The 20,564-nt window shown below is 40.9% G+C and overlaps 1 protein-coding gene across 1 annotated transcript in view; it reads right to left on the bottom strand.

Moving 5' to 3' along the window:
* The window catches only part of tub (TUB bipartite transcription factor), a gene marked incomplete at both ends in the record, with an annotated part of 447,589 nt that overhangs the window by 59,015 nt on the left and 368,010 nt on the right, over positions 1-20,564 (bottom strand). Inside the window, one exon of the mRNA XM_084307358.1 lies at positions 16,516-16,674. Within this exon, the coding sequence (XP_084163484.1) occupies positions 16,516-16,674 (159 nt within the window). The remainder of the gene's footprint in view (positions 1-16,515; positions 16,675-20,564) is intronic.

Here is a 20,564-nt window from a genome sequence, read left to right as displayed (position 1 = left end):
TTAAAACACATTTAGAATGATTTTTGTGAGCGAACGAATTTCGTTAGAGTGCATTTATTGCAACCTAATGGCATAAGAAGTAAATTCATTCAATAGGGAAACTCAAAGAAAATAACAAACAACTTATTATCATTATCATTATAGGACGCAGCAACAACATTATTGTTGTTGCTGAAGACGAACGCGCGCTGGCAATTCAGCACGGATTTGATGACGCTGAATCTGAACATTGAACATTGACTTTAAGTTACACTGCTATCTTAACGTTAGATCTGTCCCGAGCCTACTGACAAACGTTCCAATGCTGTCTTCGGGATGATTTTAATCTAAACATAACATATTTCATTGATACTCTGGCAAGAGCCTACTCACAAACGTTCCAATGCTGTCTTCGGGATGATTTTAATCCAAACGTCCATTCAGAAACTTTGTATTATGAAATAATAATCAAGACAACAACACAACTTGCCCTCAGGGACAATAATATTTCATCTATTTCCATCTATAATATCAGTGATTATGACCAGACGGAACACTCACACAGGAAAGGGCTGATTTAGATACAGTATGTATGTATTATTTACAGATAATTGAAGGTACCTCAAAACATGAAACCAAGCCATGTCACACATCTTGTGTGTGTGTGTGTGTGTGTGTGTGTGTGTGCGTGTACTAGTCTGCATGAAATGTGCATCTCTATATGGCCAGACTCTACAAGTCAGGTTTTCATTGCCATCAATTATTTTTAGTTCATTTTCCCCACAAGCATTTCACTACCACACTACATATGGTTAACACTTTCACTACCACACTTCATAAGGTTAACCTTTCACTACCACACTACAGAAGGCTAACCCTTTCACTACCACACTACAGAAGGTTAACCTTTCACTACCACACTACAGAAGGTTAACCTTTCACTACCACACTACAGAAGGTTAACTCTTTCACTACCACACTACAGAATGTTAACCTTTTCACTACCACACTACAGAAGGTTAACCTTTCACTACCACACTACAGAAGGTTAACCTTTCACTACCACACTACAGAAGGTTAACCTTTCACTACCACACTACAGAAGGTTAACCTTTCACTACCACACTACAGAAGGTTAACTCTTTCACTTGATTCGTCTTGTTTATATCAGGGTCCCCCATTTTCCTTATAATACATTTACATTTAGTCATTTAGCTTTTAGACTTACAAGGTCTGTACGACAAGTCACACTATGAAACAAAACAGTTATTTTGATGTAGCCTTTCCTTCCTGGTTCAGCCAATACCTTGACATTACATGGCGTATGTGAGGCTTCCAACAAATTGATGTGGTATCATTCTCTGCTCAAACTATTATGAAAAATGGGTATATTTGTTGAGTCTTGAGTCCCAAAGGTCAACGGCTCCAGAAAGAGGTTGAACTTGGTAAGGACCAGTGCACACACATTTTAGAATAGTCTTTATGTTCTCCCTAAAATAGGTTATTAAGATACAGGTGCTCTAAACTAAGGATAAGTACAAATTGGACTTCTAAAAGTCAGCACAGATAATAAAAGTGTTGGACAAATTCACCATTAGACTAAAAGGTTGGTCATGGCCAAATACTGTGGGGCCTGTTTCTCTGGAGAACCACCACGGGGGAGAATGAAACCCCTTAGATTTAAATACAGTCTTAAGATGACTAAACTTCCCCCTTTCCTGTAAACATTCTCAAACAATAGACTTTTGGAGCCCCCAGCCAACTGGTTTGTAGAGAAAGGTCTTAGTTTGGGGGGGATGAGGCAATCATCCAAGTTTCTATTCAACCATAGATAACACCTCCGTGAGAGCATTTGGCTACATCACTTCAAAGAAGTGTCGGGTGTTCCGGCAGACAGAGAGGCATTGCATGTAACCACATGGTTCCTCCTGTTTTGCTGGGCAGAGAAAATAGCGTGGATAAAACTATAGTTTTATAATGTAAAATAGACATTTATAATAACAGTAAAATATAGACCTTTTAACTTCAGTCCATTTAAAACAAAATAGAGCCCATGGTTATCCCGTCATTTTAAGACTATAGGATACGGTGGACCATTTGTAAAATCTAATTAATACAGTAATGTAATTAGAAAGTTAATTTAACATCAAAGATAAGGTTATGGAATTAATAAATGCAACAGGATTGTCTCAAAACCAAGAGGGACAAAAATAGCTAACAGTTGAAGATTCTATATTCAACTAAAAAATATAGGCTTCTTTGTTCCATTGTGCTTATCAAAAACCATCAATAAGGCTAAACTTAGTTTTTAAGCTCCAATTTCAATCAGAAAAACGATAACATTCACGATCAAGTATAGTCATTGCTAATTCTTAAACTGTTAGACAGTAAAAATAGATACTGGAGTATAAAACGTTAACTAAGTGAAATATAGAAATATCCTCTTAGAGATATTAAGCCGGCCTCTCCCAGGGGGTCATATGTGACACCGGGCCTAATCAAAATGGCCGCGATAGGTTTCAACCAATCAGGAAGTAGAGACATTCTCCTCTGACGTAAGATTTGAGAGGAGGAGTTTAAGCTTTAAAACTAGCAGGCCGGGCAGATAGAAAACACACACGCTTTTTGAAACCATCCATGCACCGGAAGAGGACGGCGAACGAGAACAGAGGAACTGCTTGAAGCTGAGGACGAGACCAAGAATCTCTTTGTCTCCTGGAAACAAAGACATCAACAATCAACGACGCTCCACCACCAAGGCTCCATTGAAGATACTACTTTTGATTAGACTAATATTTAATGACGAACGGCATAGTTCTCTGACTCATTGATATTATTGCACATATTCCTTTTCCATTGAACCAGACCATTCTTGTTCACTTTTGGACTCTGAAATAAAAACAGATCTGGGAAATAGAAAACTTCTCCTCCTCATTGATGCTTTTTCTCTCTGCCGTCCTACAGACCGTGTGGGTCTTATCAGTAAATAGGGTTTAAGGTGAATTTAGAACACAACGCAGAGTAGGTTAGATAGAGGATTTTAAAGGAAAATCCTTATTCCCTAAATACGATATTGACATAACAAAAGAGCTTGACGCAAGGTGTTAATGTCCCCATAGAGAGGGGGGCCATGGAATACAATGCATTCTGGGTAGGGTTGTAGTTGTTTAACTCACCCGTGTGAAACTGAAAAGTATCCCACCAAAATGTTCAAGTGATGGCTTATTTTGAAGGTATGAATCTGTACTTTCACAATATGTAAAAAAAAATTCAATTTGACGTTGCCTCAACAAGTCCCTCCTATCCACGGCTAGGCACATTTAGGTATATGCAGAGTTCCAGCTGATTACCAACCAGAACCTGCCCAACACATTCTACGCTGAGCTTGACCGCCATCTTCCTCGACTGATGACGTTATTCAGACAGAAGGCTTCCAAAACTGGGAAGACAGCAGATGCTTTGGCTCACATAAAAAACCACGATGAACAGGTGAATAGATTATTATACATGTCATAGGTCGAACCTCTGTAACATTGAACAGGTTCAATGATTCAAATGAGCTTTTGAATTTTACAATTAGTCCACCATTGTGTTTGCCATTTTTCTGATTGCATTAAAGATGTGAACATGTTATTTGTGGACATATCTGATTGGACTGTTTAAAATCCGCTTTGTTCAGTAAACATTTCCATATAATACAATAATTTCTTTCTTCTTAACACTATGATCGCCGGGGACGAGTTTACACGTCATTCCTAGCCATGCTCATTCTGCCGAAGACGCCGTAACTCGTCTTTGATGTCAATATTTCAAAAATCTGTCATCGAAATCATATTTCCTTTCCGGAGCCCTGAGACACACTGCTGATCTCCTCTCAACTCTCTAGCGGTTCAAGAGCGCCATCTGGTGGCCGATCGGCAGATCGCCAACCGGAAATTAACCTTTGAACCGGAAGTGCTCATCCATATGTGGTCCGGGCACTCGCTATCGTTAGAGAGACTCCGTCTTGATACAGTGAACATCGATCGGTGCAAATAACTCGAAAAAACAACATGATTTGGACGTATATACTATTATACAACCTGGAAATGGATCGGGCATTTCTCCATCCCATAATAGAAAAAATTCTGTTCCACGCTCATCTGCCAGCGGCGCGAGGAAGCCACGGTGAGTTTCAACGTTATTTTCTAACGTCTTCTATACTAACTGATCTGATGAACATATGACCCACTCTGGATGAATCATCTAACGCTGCCCACGGAATTATAAACGATCCCCCGCCCATCCGGTCATCATCAGATGATACGTAGAAACTTCTAGAATCACGTCCAGTTGAAATTTTTTATCTCGCGCCGATTGCTATCAAACTGTATTTCATCATCAATATAATGCATTTGGAGCTATAAATCAAGTTCTGGAGAAAGCTGCAGAAAACGATAAAAACATACTTATACTTTAGACCATATTTTAGTATGAATATGTGAATGAAAAAGTTTAACGTTGCTACACCCTGAACAATACATATAGGACATTGAATGGGCCATAATAATGGCAATTTAGCAATAGAATTTAAAAAGTTATAGCCCTGCAAAGAAGGGGAACTTCTCCATAGACAAATAGAGCTGGCGAGGGATGGTAAATTATGAATTTAACCCATGGCGATTAAAGTGTTAATCTTACATCTTAACACTTTCAGTGACATGAGGTGGCGCCAGAGTTAGCTCTTGAATGCCACCATCGGCGCCAATGTTACGCTTAATATCGCCTAATCTATGTTTTAAATTATGGCTATGTGTCTAATCTGCCCGTCGCTTATCAAAGAATCCTTTTCCAGTCAGTGCTGTCAAGGCAGATTGGTTTTTTATCGCTTCATTTCCGTTTGAGAGCATTTTGAAAAGCACCCGTTTTGAGGTAAAAAACAGTCCATTCTGGACCATTCTATGATAATCGTCTTTTACTGGAATATTCCAGAACGTTGATATTTGTCGGCCTATTTATGAATCGTTTTCAAATAAACGCTAGATGATCAATATTATACGTGCACGCACGCACATTCGAGCCGCGCACGGATAATCGCCGTGTTCATTTCCTCTTGGATTTTTACAGTGAAACCAATAGAGCCCATTTCACAAAACAGCCTATATCTTCATCAAAATGAGTCTGATTATCCTAACACTGATAACATAGATTCCTTACCTGACATCAGATGGTATCCAACTGGTATATTCCAATTCCTGATCACCATTCGAAAAAATCGATAAGTGTATAGATCCAACGTGATACAGTAGTACACATGATTCCGCGGGGCTCAGAGGATCCAGAATGAACTCTGATAACCCTGGCTGCATCAGTGGACTGGAAAATGTGGAGTACAGGATTTTTTTCCCCATCGATTTTTCATTGAGTCCATTCCAAAATCCCTTATGTCATCTGGGAGACGATAGGGGGCGCTTTTTTCCACATCTGATTGCCGGCAGCTCTCGGGTAGACTAGGGTAGGCTCGCATGATGTAATATGATTTCAGATCGATAAAAAAAAAAGAAAAATAAATAAAATCCGAGAAATCTTGTGAGTGGCTTTCAACGAGATATTAATAATTCCGAGAAAACTCGTGAGTGGCATAGAAAGTGTTAATAGGAAATCCATGACGTCCACACCAGGCGTACCACTGTTCTCCATGCCCTGCCTGTGTATCAGCATGAGGAAGTCTCTGGATTTTTCAAAACCTGCACAGTGAGTCTGAGTGAAAATAATTTACAGTACAACTGTATATTAAGTGAACAGTTAATCAAAATGCTAAGTACCAGTCTTCCTTCCTTCCAGGTCTCCCTTGTGAAAGAGATATTTGATCTTGACGGGACTAACCTGGTTAAATAAAAATAACCATCTCACCAAAAAAAATTTTCTAACTAAAATATGAACAACTTACAAACACAACTCCATATACTTAGCTTTGTGCTGCACTTTGTAGAAACCATGGATTTATTTGTGATTATTATGTCTCTTTCATTCCTTCAGGACACGACTGATGAGCCAGAGCTTCAGGGTGTGGCAGTGGCCCTCCTTACTGTCATCAGTGACCATGACACAAGTCCAGTTCACTACCAGCCTGTGACAATAATAATAATAATAATAATAATAATAATAATAATAATAATAATAATAATAATAATAATAATAATAATAATAATAATAATAATAATAATAATAATAATAATAATAATAATAATAATAATAATAATAATAATAATAATAATAATAATAATAATAATAATAATAATAATAATAATTTAGGACCTGCTCAGAGGTCATCAATCGGCACACATGCGATGCATGCATGCAATTCGTATCTGCGATTAACCCATCCCGTCGTCCTTCCCCCCCCAAGGGCAGCCGGGAGCAGACAGGCGTCAACGTGAGCTGCGCCAGGGGACCAATCCAAGTGCTCCTGTCCGTCTTCGTCAAGGACGCCACAGCGTTAGCGATCTATTGTTGTGCATGTTTTTCCATTGGGTTTATCTTATCGGGAGGGAAACCCTTGCGAGCATGGGGAGAACATGCAAACTCCACACAGAAAGGCCTGGGAGATACCCCACATGGGTAACTGGCATCATGGAAACCTGGTCCCCAAGCGGGAATCGAACCCTGGACCTTCTTGCTGTGAGGCGACAGTGTTAACCACTACACCACCATCTCTGTTGTCATTGAAAGTCACATCATGATCAGCCTCCCCAGATTTGGTGATTCCTTCCTGGTAATGTTTGGACTAATCTATGCACTACACCTCAGCTACCCCAAGGGACTTACCAACACTTTTGAATTCATTCAGAAGATTTTACTAGGTCTAGAAGCTGGTAAACTGTCTCCCAGGTTGCAGACTCTCAAGAATGACTTGATGATGCATTAAACTTTTGAAGGTATTATTTTGACATGACAAGGAAATTAATACATCACCCCACATCCTTCTTTCAGATGAGTTTCTATTCCTTACTGTCATCAGTGACCATGACACAAGTCCAGTTCACTACCAGCCTGTGACAATCTCTATCGTCATTGAAAGTCATATCATGATCAGCCTCCCCAGATTTGGTGATTCCTTCCTGTAATGTGTGGACTAATCTATGCACTACACCTCAGCTACCACAAAGCACTTACCAACACCTCAAAAGTGTGTCTATAGAAACTCATCTGAAATGTCTTGTCATGTCAAAATAATACCTTCAAAAGTTGCTGTACTACTTTGCAGATGTTCAGCCAATAGGTCCAAACTACTCAATGTACCTTGTCCTTTTTTTATGTAATATGTTTACATTTGAAAGTGTTACAGTTAGAATTTTCTTAACCATCTATAGCATTATTGTAATTTCATCCAAGTAAGTTTTAGAGTTGAAAGAGTTTATCAGAATCTCAAAGGCAACATCCAAGTCCCAAACGTTTGTTTCTCGAGGAACAATAGGAGGCAATGGGCATAAATGCCACTCTGCTCTGACTGCTTCCATTGCTTGTAGGCAGTGGTAGAGTTAGTGTTCTCAGTACAGAGTACAAGGCGATATACCAGGAGTCATAAACACAACACAGAAAGCGTCATTATTAACATATACAGAATATGAACTTATACAGAATATGAACTGGTCAACGAGTGAATAAAGACACAATAATTTATTAATAAAATAACTATTCACCATTAGCTGGACTCAGTTCCGTTTCACTTTAATGAATCACTTGGGAGTCAGCAGCAGCAGACCATCGATCTTGTATGCTGAGAGTGGGACTGTATCGTTGAGACCAGACTGCAGGTAGATGGACAGATGTGGTTGTGTGGTTGACAGCTCATAGGACCTAAGATGTTCTATATACCAGGAGTCATAGTCTCGACACAGAAAATAGTACAGAGTAGTGTTCTATAGTTATCATTCTGCAAACATAGCCTGCTCTAAATTACCGATGGTGCCTCTGACATTCTGACCAACTCTTTCAATGAAAACACCATCTTGTTCCATGATATAGAACATCATGGAGCAAGTACAGCTGCATTTCCATACATATATGTAGGTATGTCACTATTAACAGTATTGCCAGCTGTATAGCATGTAATGTGGATTGGTATTTTGGTTCCACATTGGCAGGACCCAATATACAGCACAACGTTTGTGAATTTTACATGTGCCAAGCGGATTGACAATTTTCAGATAATCTATATACATTTTATTCAATGGTAATGTTTGGACTAATCTATGACACCTCAGCGTGTATACCCCAAAGGACTTATCAAAACTTTTGAATTGATTCAGAAGATTTTACTAGGTCTAGAAGCTAGTAAACTGTCGCCCAGGTTACAGTTAGAATTTTCTTAACAGTCTATAGCATTATTGTAATTTCATCCAAGTAAGTTTTAGAGTTGAAAGAGTTTATCAGAATCTCAAAGGCAACATCCAAGTCCCAAAACATTTGTTTCTCGAGGAACAATAGGAGGCAATGGGCATAAATGCCACTCTGCTCTGACTGCTTCCATTGCTTGTAGGCAGTGGTAGAGTGTACTGTATAGTGTTCTCAGTACCAAGTACTGTGTTCTCAGTACAGAGTACTGTAGTGTTCTATAGTTATCATTCTGCAAACATAGCTGCTCTAAATGACGGATGGTGCCTCTGACATTCTGACTAACTCTTTCAATGAAAACACCATCTTGTTCCATGATATAGAACATCATGGCGCAAGTACAGCTGCATTTCCATACCTATATGTAGGTATGTCACTATTAACAGTATTGCCAGCTGTATAGCGTGTAATGTGGATTGGTATTTTGGTTCCACATTGGCAGGACCCAATATACAGCACAAAGTTTGTGAATTTTACATGTGCCAAGCGGATTGACAATTTTCAGATAATCTATATAAATTGTATTCAATGGTAATGTTTGGACTAATCTATGACACCTCAGCGTGTATACCCCAAAGGACTTATCAACACTTTTGAATTGATTCAGAAGATTTTACTAGGTCTAGAAGCTAGTAAACTGCCGCCCAGGTTACAGTTAGAATTTTCGTAACCGTCTATAGCAGTGGTCACCAACCCGTCGATCTTGATCGACTGGTCGATCTTTGAGACCTTCCCTGTAGATCTTTCCCTGAAATTAAAAAAAATAAATAAATAAAAATAAAAAATATAAAATTTTAATCTTTCCCTGAGAGTCCACATTACAGTTCTACTTTTGTTTTGATGTGAAAAGTGATGCTGCATAAGAGGACTGCACTTAGCACTGACTGAGAAAGTACATATTACAGTTCTACTTTATAAAATGCTAATTGTAAATATGTTTGGCAATGTTAATTAATAGGAGAAGGTCCACATTACAGTTCTACTTTTGTTTTGATGTGAAAAGTGATGCTGCATAAGATGACTGCACTTAGCACTGACTGAGAAAGTACACATTACAGTTCTACTTTATAAAATGCTAATTGTAAATATGTTTGTCAATGTTAATAATATGAGAAAGTCCACATTACAGTTCTACTTTTGTTTTGATGTGAAAAGTGATGCTGCATAAGATGACTGCACTTAGCACTGACTGAGAAAGTACACATTACAGTTCTACTTTATAAAATGCTAATTGTAAATATGTTTGTCAATGTTAATAATATCAGAAAGTACATATTACAGTTCTACTTTGACGTTTTAATGTTGGACCAAAGCATTGCATGTAATTAGAATACAGGCAAATAAAAGTAATTTAGTTTAAAGTACAATCTTGGCTGTCTTTTTCTCTCAACGCTTCAATAGGTAGATCTTGCCTTCACCAAAAAAAAAAAAGTGATCTTGGGCTTAAAAAGGTTGGTGACCAATGGTCTATAGCATTATTGTAATTTCATCCAAGTAAGTTTTAGAGTTGAAAGAATCAGAATCTCAAAGGCAACATCCAAGTCCCAAAATGTTTGTTTCTCGAGGAACAATAGGAGGCAATGGGCATAAATGCCACTCTGCTCTGACTGCTTCCATTGCTTGTAGGCAGTGGTAGAGTGTACTGTATAGTGTTGTACTGTGTTCTCATAGCTGCTCTAAATGACGGATGGTGCCTCTGACATTCTGACTAACTCTTTCAATGAAAACACCATCTTGTTCCATGATATAGAACATCATGGAGCAAGTACAGCTGCATTTCCATACCTATATGTAGGTACTGTATGTCACTATTAACAGTATTGCCAGCTGTATAGCGTGTAATGTGGATTGGTATTTTGGTTCCACATTGGCAGGACCCAATATACAGCACAAAGTTTGTGAATTTTACATGTGCCAAGCGGATTGACAATTTTCAGATAATCTATACATTTTATTCTGTACTGTACATAGATACACTGTGTTATCCCAACGGTCACAATAGTTGCCGTCAACATGTTTGCTCATTCTATGACCACACTATACAAATTCGAGTAATTCAGCCAGGATGTAAACAGCTCTGGTAATGTGCACTGCACATATTGAGACCCTTTATTGTTTTAATATTTGCTGGAAATACATTGATACATCATTCAGTAACATTTTCAGAGCCTTATAACAAACATTATTACACTATTGTGACCAGTGGGATTAAATGTGTAATATACATTACATTTTATGTACATGTTTCTATATATATTTTCTATATATATTTTTTCAATTTTAACATTGCCATAATGTTGGAGAGGGCAACACAATGTTTTTGTAACTTAAATAGATGTATACTCTGAATAGAAATAAATAAGAGTTTGAAGTTGATATAATGTGCTTGTGTAGTTATTTTTCTGTTAACCTATTCACATGGATTGTAAAACTTAACCTTAAGTTATAGTAACTGCAAATATTTGAGTTGATTATCTTAAAAGAAATGAGGCATAAGAATGACTCAATTTCTTTGAGTTCTGTTAACTTAATCACATGGATTTAAGGTTGAACCTTAAGTCACAGTAACTGAACATATTTGAGTTGCCTCCACTTGAGAACCTTAAGTCACAGTAACTGAACATATTTGAATTGCCTTAACTGAGAACTGTAAGTCACAGTAACTGAATATATTTGAGTTGCCTCCACTTGAGAACCTTAAGTCACAGTAACTGAACATATTTGAATTGCCTTACCTGAGAACTGTAAGTCACAGTAACTGAACATATTTGAGTTGACTCCACTTGAGAACCTTAAGTCACAGTAACTGACCATATTTGAATTGCCTTAACTGAGAACTGTAAGTCACAGTAACTGACCATATTTGATTTGACTTAACTGAGAACCTTAAGTCACAGTAACTGACCATATTTGAGTTGCCTTAACTGAGAATTGTAAGTCTTAGCCAACTGAAAACATTTGAGTTTATCAACTTAAAAAATTTGAGGCAGGGGGTTGCCTCAATTTTTTTAAGTTCTGGAAACTTATTGGGTTTTACAGTGCAGTGGGGGGCACATGCGAGCAACGATCAAGACATGGGAGGGGAGAATTGGCACGGCTAAATTAGGATGGGAGAAAAAATAGAAAAATGGAGGAGAAAACATGGATCTAAAAAAAGATACACCCAGTGCTGGATCTAACTAAATGGATTTATGGAGACACATTTATGTATCACTTCAATCCCAGACCACAAAGCTTCTCGAAGGGTTAGCGCGACATGCGGCGGCTCTTCCAATTCGTACGCGATGTTCTACCGGCAGCAAAAAAAGCGAGTCTCAGCCTCTGCGTTATGATATTATGATATGAAAATGTAATTGTAGTGCTGTCAGACCCGGATACGGGTTGTCTTTTCCATTTATTTTATTCTCTAAGTGCTTCGTTTACATGTTAAAATCACAACGATTTTCTTCTGGGGGACAATGCCCACAAACATGTCACCTTTTTCACCTCTTAGTTGGGTCATCTGTGGCATCTCCGTGACCGTGGAGAGCGAAGGTCCGTTTCTCAATGGATTTGTCATCTAGGAGGGTTAATAAACAAATTTAGCCGGGGTGTATTTTTTTTTAAAAGGCGGGGGAAATTTGTGAGAGACCAAAATCCAAAATGGCTGCCGTGGAAATTTACTTTTGAATGGTTTGACCTACAATGATGCACAATACATGGTTTCAGAGCTTATTTTGTTCAAGGAATACATATTTGGTGTTTATATAATGATTTGACCTATTGTTGACCTTAAAATGCAAGATGGCTGCCAATTTTGAGCTCCAAAAGGATTTTTTTTTCAAAATCGTCACAGAGCCTTCATATTAGGCTCTAATGAAAGCTCTGCTCATGATGAGTTGAGTTATGGACACAGGGGGTAGGTGGGTATCTTCCACCATACTCCATCCATCTGTGAAAGTCGGAGACATGATCACTCCTGTTTGCTTCAGCAGGGTGGGTTATTGGCCCCAGATGCTGTTTCCACAAGGTTGTCTGACTGCTTTGTCTGACCTCTCACCCTAGACCTGTCCGGTTTGGTAAAACCTGCTAGGAGTTTCCTCCTACTGGCATAGCTCTCAGGGTTCACTGAGGTACTCAAGCTCCCTTACCACGACAAGGTGAACAGTCAAAAGGGAGGTGTTTTTTTCTTCTTTTTTCTCTCTATATTTTTGGTTTTTCTCAGAAATACTAAAAGATAATAAATGTGTCAAATGAAAATAAAGGGATGGGGAAACGAAAAACATGACTGGTACAGTACATTAGCATAACTATGGTGCTTCAACAAATAGCACTCCAAAATAATAATTGATCAACTAGTAGCCTAATGGCCTTAAGGGCAAATTTGGAGGCAACAGCATCTCCCTCTGGCTGACACAGCAACTGAACCATGTAATGTCAAACTGAAAATATAATTGTTAGAATAAAACACACTAATGTTCACATCACAATATTATAAAAATAAAGGAAATGAGGGTGGAGAGAAAAGGCTGGTAGAAAACACAAAATACAGAGTAGGGATGGATATAAAGTAAGCTAAGCAGACGATATAACGTAACAACTTGTTGTTGATGGATGATGAGAACCGGAGAGAGAATCACTATTCTTCATCAGAATCTGTTGATTCTCCACACTGACTCCATTCATCATCACTGCTACTCTTATCTGAGCAGTCATGAGATGTGAGCTGCTGGGGCAAGGGGGGAACCGTATGACGCACTGGCCGGCACTTCCCATTCACTAGTTCCCAGCCGTGACCAATGGGGGAAGTATGTTCTTGAAGGTTGTAATGGAGCTGGCAATATGTAATGTAGTTTGTCCTTTCCACATGAAGATCAAAGGAGTCCTCATCAGGTGGGAGACGAATCGTACACTTCTTCTTCAATTTGTGCCACTTGGAAGCTCTGCCACATGTAACATCTGCACTCTCAGCGTAAACAATTGAGAGGACATATGCTTTCATATCCGCTCTCACTTCATCTTTCAACTCCAGACTCTCACCCACTCGTCCCAGGAGCTCTCTTGCCTCAGGAACAACCACCACATTGAAGACTGAAAGGCACTCTGTCACTCTTCTCTCAAGGGCTGATTCAAGTTGTATCATACCAACAGATCCCTCTGCTAGGTCCACCAGGGCCGCTAGTCCTGATCTCTCCATATCAGCCTGCATATGAGCACCAGAAGGTGTGCATATCTTTTCACTTGCAAAATTCCGTCTCTTATTCCTGTGGATGGTTGCAGTAAGAGGCTTGATCTTGGTGAACACCCGCTCTTGCAGTAAAGTCTCAACCTGAGCTTGGCCATCTGGAATTGCAGTCTTAACTCAATCTGCACTATTATATATTTGTTTGCTCGCCATGCGTCATTTTGGCACAGCCACATATGCTTGAACTGCAATGCCGATCGAATATCACCAGATGGCAGTATCGTCTACCATTTGAACTTGGATAGGAAGGCAGCATTATTGTTACAGGTCACACACGTCCAGGGGCGTAGCTGGGGGGGGGGGGTAGCTTAGGATTATTCCAAGGGCCCAGCACTGGGGGGGGGCCCCCAATTTTTTTTTTTTTTACTAGACATCACTCAGGTGCATTATTGATGCTCTCATTGATACTATGTTTGTTTCTGAAGTGTGTGTGTGTGTGTGTGTGTGTGTGTGTGTGTGTGTGTGTGTGTGTGTGTGTGTGTGTGTGTGTGTGTGTGTGTGTGTGTGTGTGTGTGTGTGTGTGAGATATATAGAGAGAGAGGGGGGGCTTTGGTAGACTATTGCATTGGTCCATTCATTGAAGATGAACGCAATGCGACATCCTTTACTAGGCTCACCCACCAACAGTGCAGGTGCTGAACTGCTGATCCGAATGTATAGGTAAAAACCATATTATGCGTTTTCATCAATAAAAAAATGGCACCAAAAAAATTCCGCTCGCACGCTTACGCGCGCTCGCATTCACTGGGGGCCTACAAATACATTCTTTCAGGGGGCCCAGAATCTGGAGCTACACCCCTGCACACGTCACACACCAGTTCTAATGTAATTAACATTTGAGTGACAGAAACCCCCATCCCAAGGATGAATGAACGACACAAACACACACACACACACATGGACACACACACACACACACACACACACACACACACACACACACACACACACACACACACACACACACACACACACACACACACACACACACACACACACACACACACACACACACACACACACACAGAGAGACACACAGACATATCAGGTGACACCCACACAAACCACACACACACCAAACCATTTTACCAACTATTAAGGCCAATGGCAGGGCAGGGCCAGACTCACTTGTGTATTGGAGATTGGATTTAAACAACTTGTTGAGAACATTAAGGTCATGTAGTAACTCTGGTGAGGCGACCAGGCCAGACTGTAGTGACCTCAGTGTAGGTGAGGAGATGTCAAATGGGTCAGCTTCAAAATCTCTCATGCATGCCTGCAGGTCCTGAACTGCTTGCCCTTCCTTCTAGGATTCTGTTTTAATTGTGAAGTGAATTTTATTGTTTGTTTTGAGTTGACCTTTAAATTCAGCTCAAGCAACTAACCTTGCTAGCTTTGCATACAGAATACATTTTTATGTTAGGCTATAGTGGAAAAAAATGTTGGTTCATTATGAAAATGTGATGGGATGAACTGGACACCATTCTCAGTAGCCTACCCTATTTAATGGAAAACCGCAAATCAGCAACTGTTGTTTACACACAAACATTGACTTTATTGTTCTCAGAGATTACTTCTGTGTACTTATACTGTATATTATTCAACTCATCATGAGCAGAGCTTTCATTAGAGCCTAATATGAAGGCTCTGTGACGATTTAGAAAAAAATAAACGTTTGGAGCTCAAAATTGGCAGCCATCTTGCATTTGAAGGTCAACAATAGGTCAAATCATTATATAAACACCAAATATGTATTCCTTGACCAAAATAAGCTCTTAAACCATGTATTGTGCATCATTGTAGGTCAAACCATTCAAAAGTAAATTTCCACGGCAGCCATTTTTGATTTTGGTCTCTCACAAATTTCCCCCGCCTTTTTTAAAAATACACCCTGGCTAAATTTGTTTATTAACCCTCCTAGATGACAAATCCATTGAGAAACGGACCTTCGCTCTCCACGGTCATGGAAGTGCCACAGATGACCCAACTATCTTATCATTTTGCAGGTCTGGTTATATACTGTAGTTACTGATATCGTGTGACGGCAAGTTATTTCGCCGGTTAAGCTTAGGCACTCTTTCGAAGTTGGTTAAGTAGGCGTTAGGTAGTTTGCTCCTGGTCGAGGCGAAAATGGGCGCGTCATGCGATTGGGTGCACATGTCACATGACCAGAAACGTGCATGGCCAATCAGAGCGCAAAACGGGAACGCGGAAACACAAACCGTTTGGTAAAAGCATAGACGCGGAGGGGACATGTGATGGACTTCTATCCTCCCTATGACCGGCCAGTGGGGGGCACATGCGGGCAACGATCAAGACAGGGGAGGGGAGAATTGGCACGGCTAAATTGGGATGGGAGAAAAAAAATTTAAATGGAGGAGAAAACGTGGATAAAAAAAAAGATACATGATAAAAGGCAGTAGCCTTGCCTTCTCTGTTGAGTACTCGGTGCATTTGATTGCATGGTAGAATCGCAGTTTACTCTGGCCTGACTTGCAGACCATAAGAAGGACATGGCAGCACTTTATTGTATTTATTTACAGATCTGTGTATATTGGGTACTTTTGGCTTATACAGAAAAACTATAGGGTACATTTGTCTTATAACAAATCGATGGCTGAAACACAAAACCTCCTGAAAATGACACGTTTTTTTTTTTTTATAATAATTGTTTTCTTGCAGAATGAAATCTTTTTAAGGATACCCAATACAATACACTGCTTTTGGACTATATTACTATATTGTGTGTAGTAACAATACCAGACTGAATAGGTGCAGATAGGAGGTTTCTCATCATCTAATCTAAAGTGAAATCAGAAAATCCAGATAGGAGGTTTTGCATTTCAGCCATCAAAGGTCATAGGGAACAACATGTGCGGCAAATTGGCAACAGTGTGAATGCGATCTACAGGTTGTGTTGCTACTGCTACAGGTACCTTTCTTGAGCATGGTGACCCGGAGGTCCTGCTTGCCCTGCGGCTGAGTGCAGCTCATCGTGGCGGGATCTCCCTCGCCCTCCTCTGTGGCCCAGTGACCCACCGTCAAGACCTGGATCTGACCGTCCTCCTGTAGCGATGCTGGGCCATCGTTCCCTGCTGAGCCACAATGCCACAAACACACACCCGTCAGACTACTATGTAGATATCATAGTGGAAATCATAGTTCCACAATTAACACTCGTTAACATTCACAGGCATGACAGTGCTTATAGAAATGCCAATATGAAACGCACCAGAGCGAAACAATATACAAAATTATCCAATATTATATTGATATGGTTTACACTGGGGCTCACACCTTCATCAATATAGATTAGATTAGGTTAAGATGTATTGTCATTATACAGCACGTATACAGTACAACGGAAAGAGGTTTGGCATCTACAGTAAAAATAGTGCAAAGGTAACAGTAAAGTGCAATAGAAATATACAATATAATGGCTTAGCATGTGGTATAGACAGGTTTCTTGTTTGTAAACACAAGGTGTTCGAGCCAATGAGTAATACCCACGTGACTGAGTTCCCTACCTGCGTTGAGCTAAGGCGCTAAAAAAAGTACCATGGCACTCCCCTGACTAAAAGTATAATGGAGCTCTATAGAGAAACCATGGCACTCCCCTGACTAAAAGTATAATGGAGCTCTATAGCTCACCTTTCCATTATGTCCCCAAAGATGTCACATTCCTTTGACCCCCACCCTTTACAGTATAAAGATGTATATGTATAAAGAGGGTTCAAGATCCAGTGAGGGGTCTCTCTTCCCGGGTGTCCTAGCTAAAAACTTGATGGAGAGTCATCCAGCCTAACTCTGACTATTTTGTATTGATACTTTGATTGAGTTAATAAATCGTATTAACCAGGTCTCTTTTGACTGAGTAAATTATTAGCTTCGGCTATTTTCCACCACAGTAGCCAGTGGTATATCCACCCCTGTGGGCGGACATGTGGGCTTATGTAGCCAGTGGTATCCACCCCTGTAGCCAGTGGTATATCCACCCATGTGGAAGGACACATGGGCTTATGTAGCCAGTGGTATCCACCCCTGTAGCCAGTGGTATCCACCCCTGTAGCCAGTGGTATATCCACCCCTGTGGAAGGACACATGGGTTTATTGCACTCTGCTCTCTTGCTTTTGTTCTCTTCAGGCACCCTCTGTTTTTTTGTCATTCAATTAGCCTCCATAACAGCCAGGGCAGAACATAATGTCCCTGTTGCTGCTGCCGGCCGCGAGCACCGAAGCACAAGATTACTGGATAGCTAGAGTGGTCGGGTCATTACAGCTCCAAAGCCAGTGGCGTGCTTTTCCCCCCTCTCTCGCTCTCGCTCTCGCTCTCCCAAAGTGAATGTGCACTCTCTGTCTCTTTTCTAACGTCTGCGATTATACATAAGAATCGCCACAATAATACAGTAGGTTATTGATCGGTGTCTTTTGTTCTGTCTGTGTTAGTAACACACCGCGCCGCCTCGTTTCAGAGGGCTTGCGTGTGAGCGAACAGGTGTGGGTGTTTGAGTGTGCGTACATACATACTGTAAGTGTGTGTGTGTGTGTGTGTGTGTGTGTGTGTGTGTGTGTGTGTGTGTGTGTGTGTGTGTGTGTGTGTGTGTGTGTGTGTGTGTGTGTGTGTGTGTGTGTGTGTGTGTGTGTGTGTGTGTGTGTGTGTGTGTGTGTGTGTGTGTGTGTGTGTGACTGTGATGCCTCTGGCTTGATGATTCTCTCACCCCGAGGGAATCCTATTAAGTGAATTGAGGGAAGGGAGAGAGGCGAAGACAGTGAACAGATGAGCTCAGATTAGAATAGCCGGGATGATAATGAGAAGTCCCCTCGTTTCCTTACACAGGGTTGTGAATCACCCATGACTGGAAAAGAAAACGTCCTTATTATCGAGAATGAGTCAGTAAAGTATTTTATTTTAGAGACATTTGTGGATTGATGGAATCTCTTGCGCTCTGCAATCGAAGGCCGGTGCAGTCAGAATAGGCAGGGGCGTAGCTGGGGGGGGGGTAGTTTAGGATGATTCCAAGGGCCCAGCACTGGGGGGGGCCCCAACATTTTTTTTTTTTTTTTTTTTTTTTTTTTTACTAGACATCACTCAGGTGTATTATTGATGCTCTCATTGATACTATGTTTGTTTCTGAAGTGTGTGTGTGTGTGTGAGATATATATAGAGAGAGGGGGGGCTTTGGTAGACTATTGCATTGGTCCATTCATTGAAGATGAACGCAATGCGACATCCTTTACTAGGCTCACCCACCAACAGTGCAGGTGCTGTATAGGTAAAAACCATATTATGCGTTTGCATCAATAAAAAAATTGCCAAAAAAAAATCCGCTCGCGCGCTTACGCGCGCTTACGCGCGCTTAGGGTGACCAGGTGTCCCCCTTTTGGTTGTACTGTCCCACCATTTGACCAAATGTCCCGCGTCCCTCATATTGAGAGGATGTCCCTCTTTTCGAAGCCAAAAAAAAACATGCGTCTAAAAGCCCCTCCCTACAGACAGTAAACGTAGCAACCCGCCTCTTGTCCACACACATTGCTCTGATTGGTTATAGTACTTTAGCGCGCTGCTTGCCTGCTTGTGACGTGACTGAGTCGTGACTCGTGACGCTACCTCATATCGCAGATCTGATTGGTTATAGTAATTTAGCGCACTGCTCTGCTCGTGAGAGTTGAACTTGTGACGCTACCTCATATCGCAAATCTGATTGGTCAATAAAAACACAACAACATTACAAGCGAACTAGTTCAAGGTGGAAAGCAGTAAAAAGAAACGGACCTGCAGTTACAACCAAGACTGGCAAACGACACATGACTGGGTGAGGCAGATGGCAGGCAATCCGCAGCAGGCTTTCTGTGTTTTGTGTCATAGTTCGTTTTCAATTGCGCATGGAGGAGAATACGACTTGAAGCGCCACAGTGGACGTGAGTCTCACTTGAAAGTGGTTCACCAAAAAGAAACATCCAGATCTATGGATACGTTTCTTTTTAAACCAAACAATGATAGCCAGACGGACAAGGTCACTGCAGCTGAGATAACAAGTGTCTATCACACAGTACAACACTCCCATTCATACAGGTCAGCCGACTGTGGTATGAAACTAGCTCCTGTCATTTTGCCAGACTCAGTTATTATTTTTTTTTTTTTTATTGGTCTTTTTCCCCCTCCATTTTCCTCCGATGTTCTCCCCATCCCAATGTTAGTCGTATGCCAATTCCCAGTCCCTTCCTGGTCGCTGCGCTTTACCCCCTACAGTCAGATCATATGGGAGAGTGGAGGCTACCACGTGCTTCCTCCGACACACGTCCAGCCAATCACCGCTTCTTTTCACCTGGCAGCGCGGATTCTCACTGAGAGGGCGTAGCGTGTGGGAGGACCACACTATCCCCCTCACGTCCAATCCGCGCTTAGCAGGCACCCCGACCGAACTGTAGGAGTCGCTGTTTACAACGACCCGGACCCACCCCGCCAGCTTCTCCCACCCTCTGATACAGCCAATCGTATCAGTGCAGACGGCCAGCCAAGCTGGTGACAACCCCGGAGCTGTGAGCTGGATTCGAACAGGCAAATCCAACTCAGCTCCGGGGCTGGTGACGAACGCAATCTCCGCTCGACCACCTAACCGCCTCAGACTCAGTTATTCTAATAAAAAAATTTACATTATCTATCTGTCCCACTTTGTCCCACCAAAATCTTACTGTTGTCCCACTTTGTCCCACCAAAATCTTACTGTTGTCCCACTTTTGGACTTTTTGCATCTGGTCACCCTACGCGCGCTCGCATTCACTGGGGGCCTACAAATACATTCTTTCATGGGGCCCAGAATCTGGAGCTACACCCCTGAGAATAGGACAATATATTAAACAGCTGTTCTATGGGTTCTATGGTTCTAACTTATTTCAATGATCGGATACAAACAAACGACTAACGTTTCGTGTCCTTCAGAGTCAAACAGTAATGGCGCAGAAAGGACGAGTTATAAAACCTCCT

Source organism: Notolepis coatsorum (assembly GCF_963971535.1).
Source record: "Notolepis coatsorum genome assembly, chromosome: 2".
Lineage (NCBI taxonomy): Eukaryota > Metazoa > Chordata > Actinopteri > Aulopiformes > Paralepididae > Notolepis > Notolepis coatsorum.
Note: the sequence above shows the minus strand (reverse complement) of the source record. Positions and strands in the feature narration are given on the sequence as shown.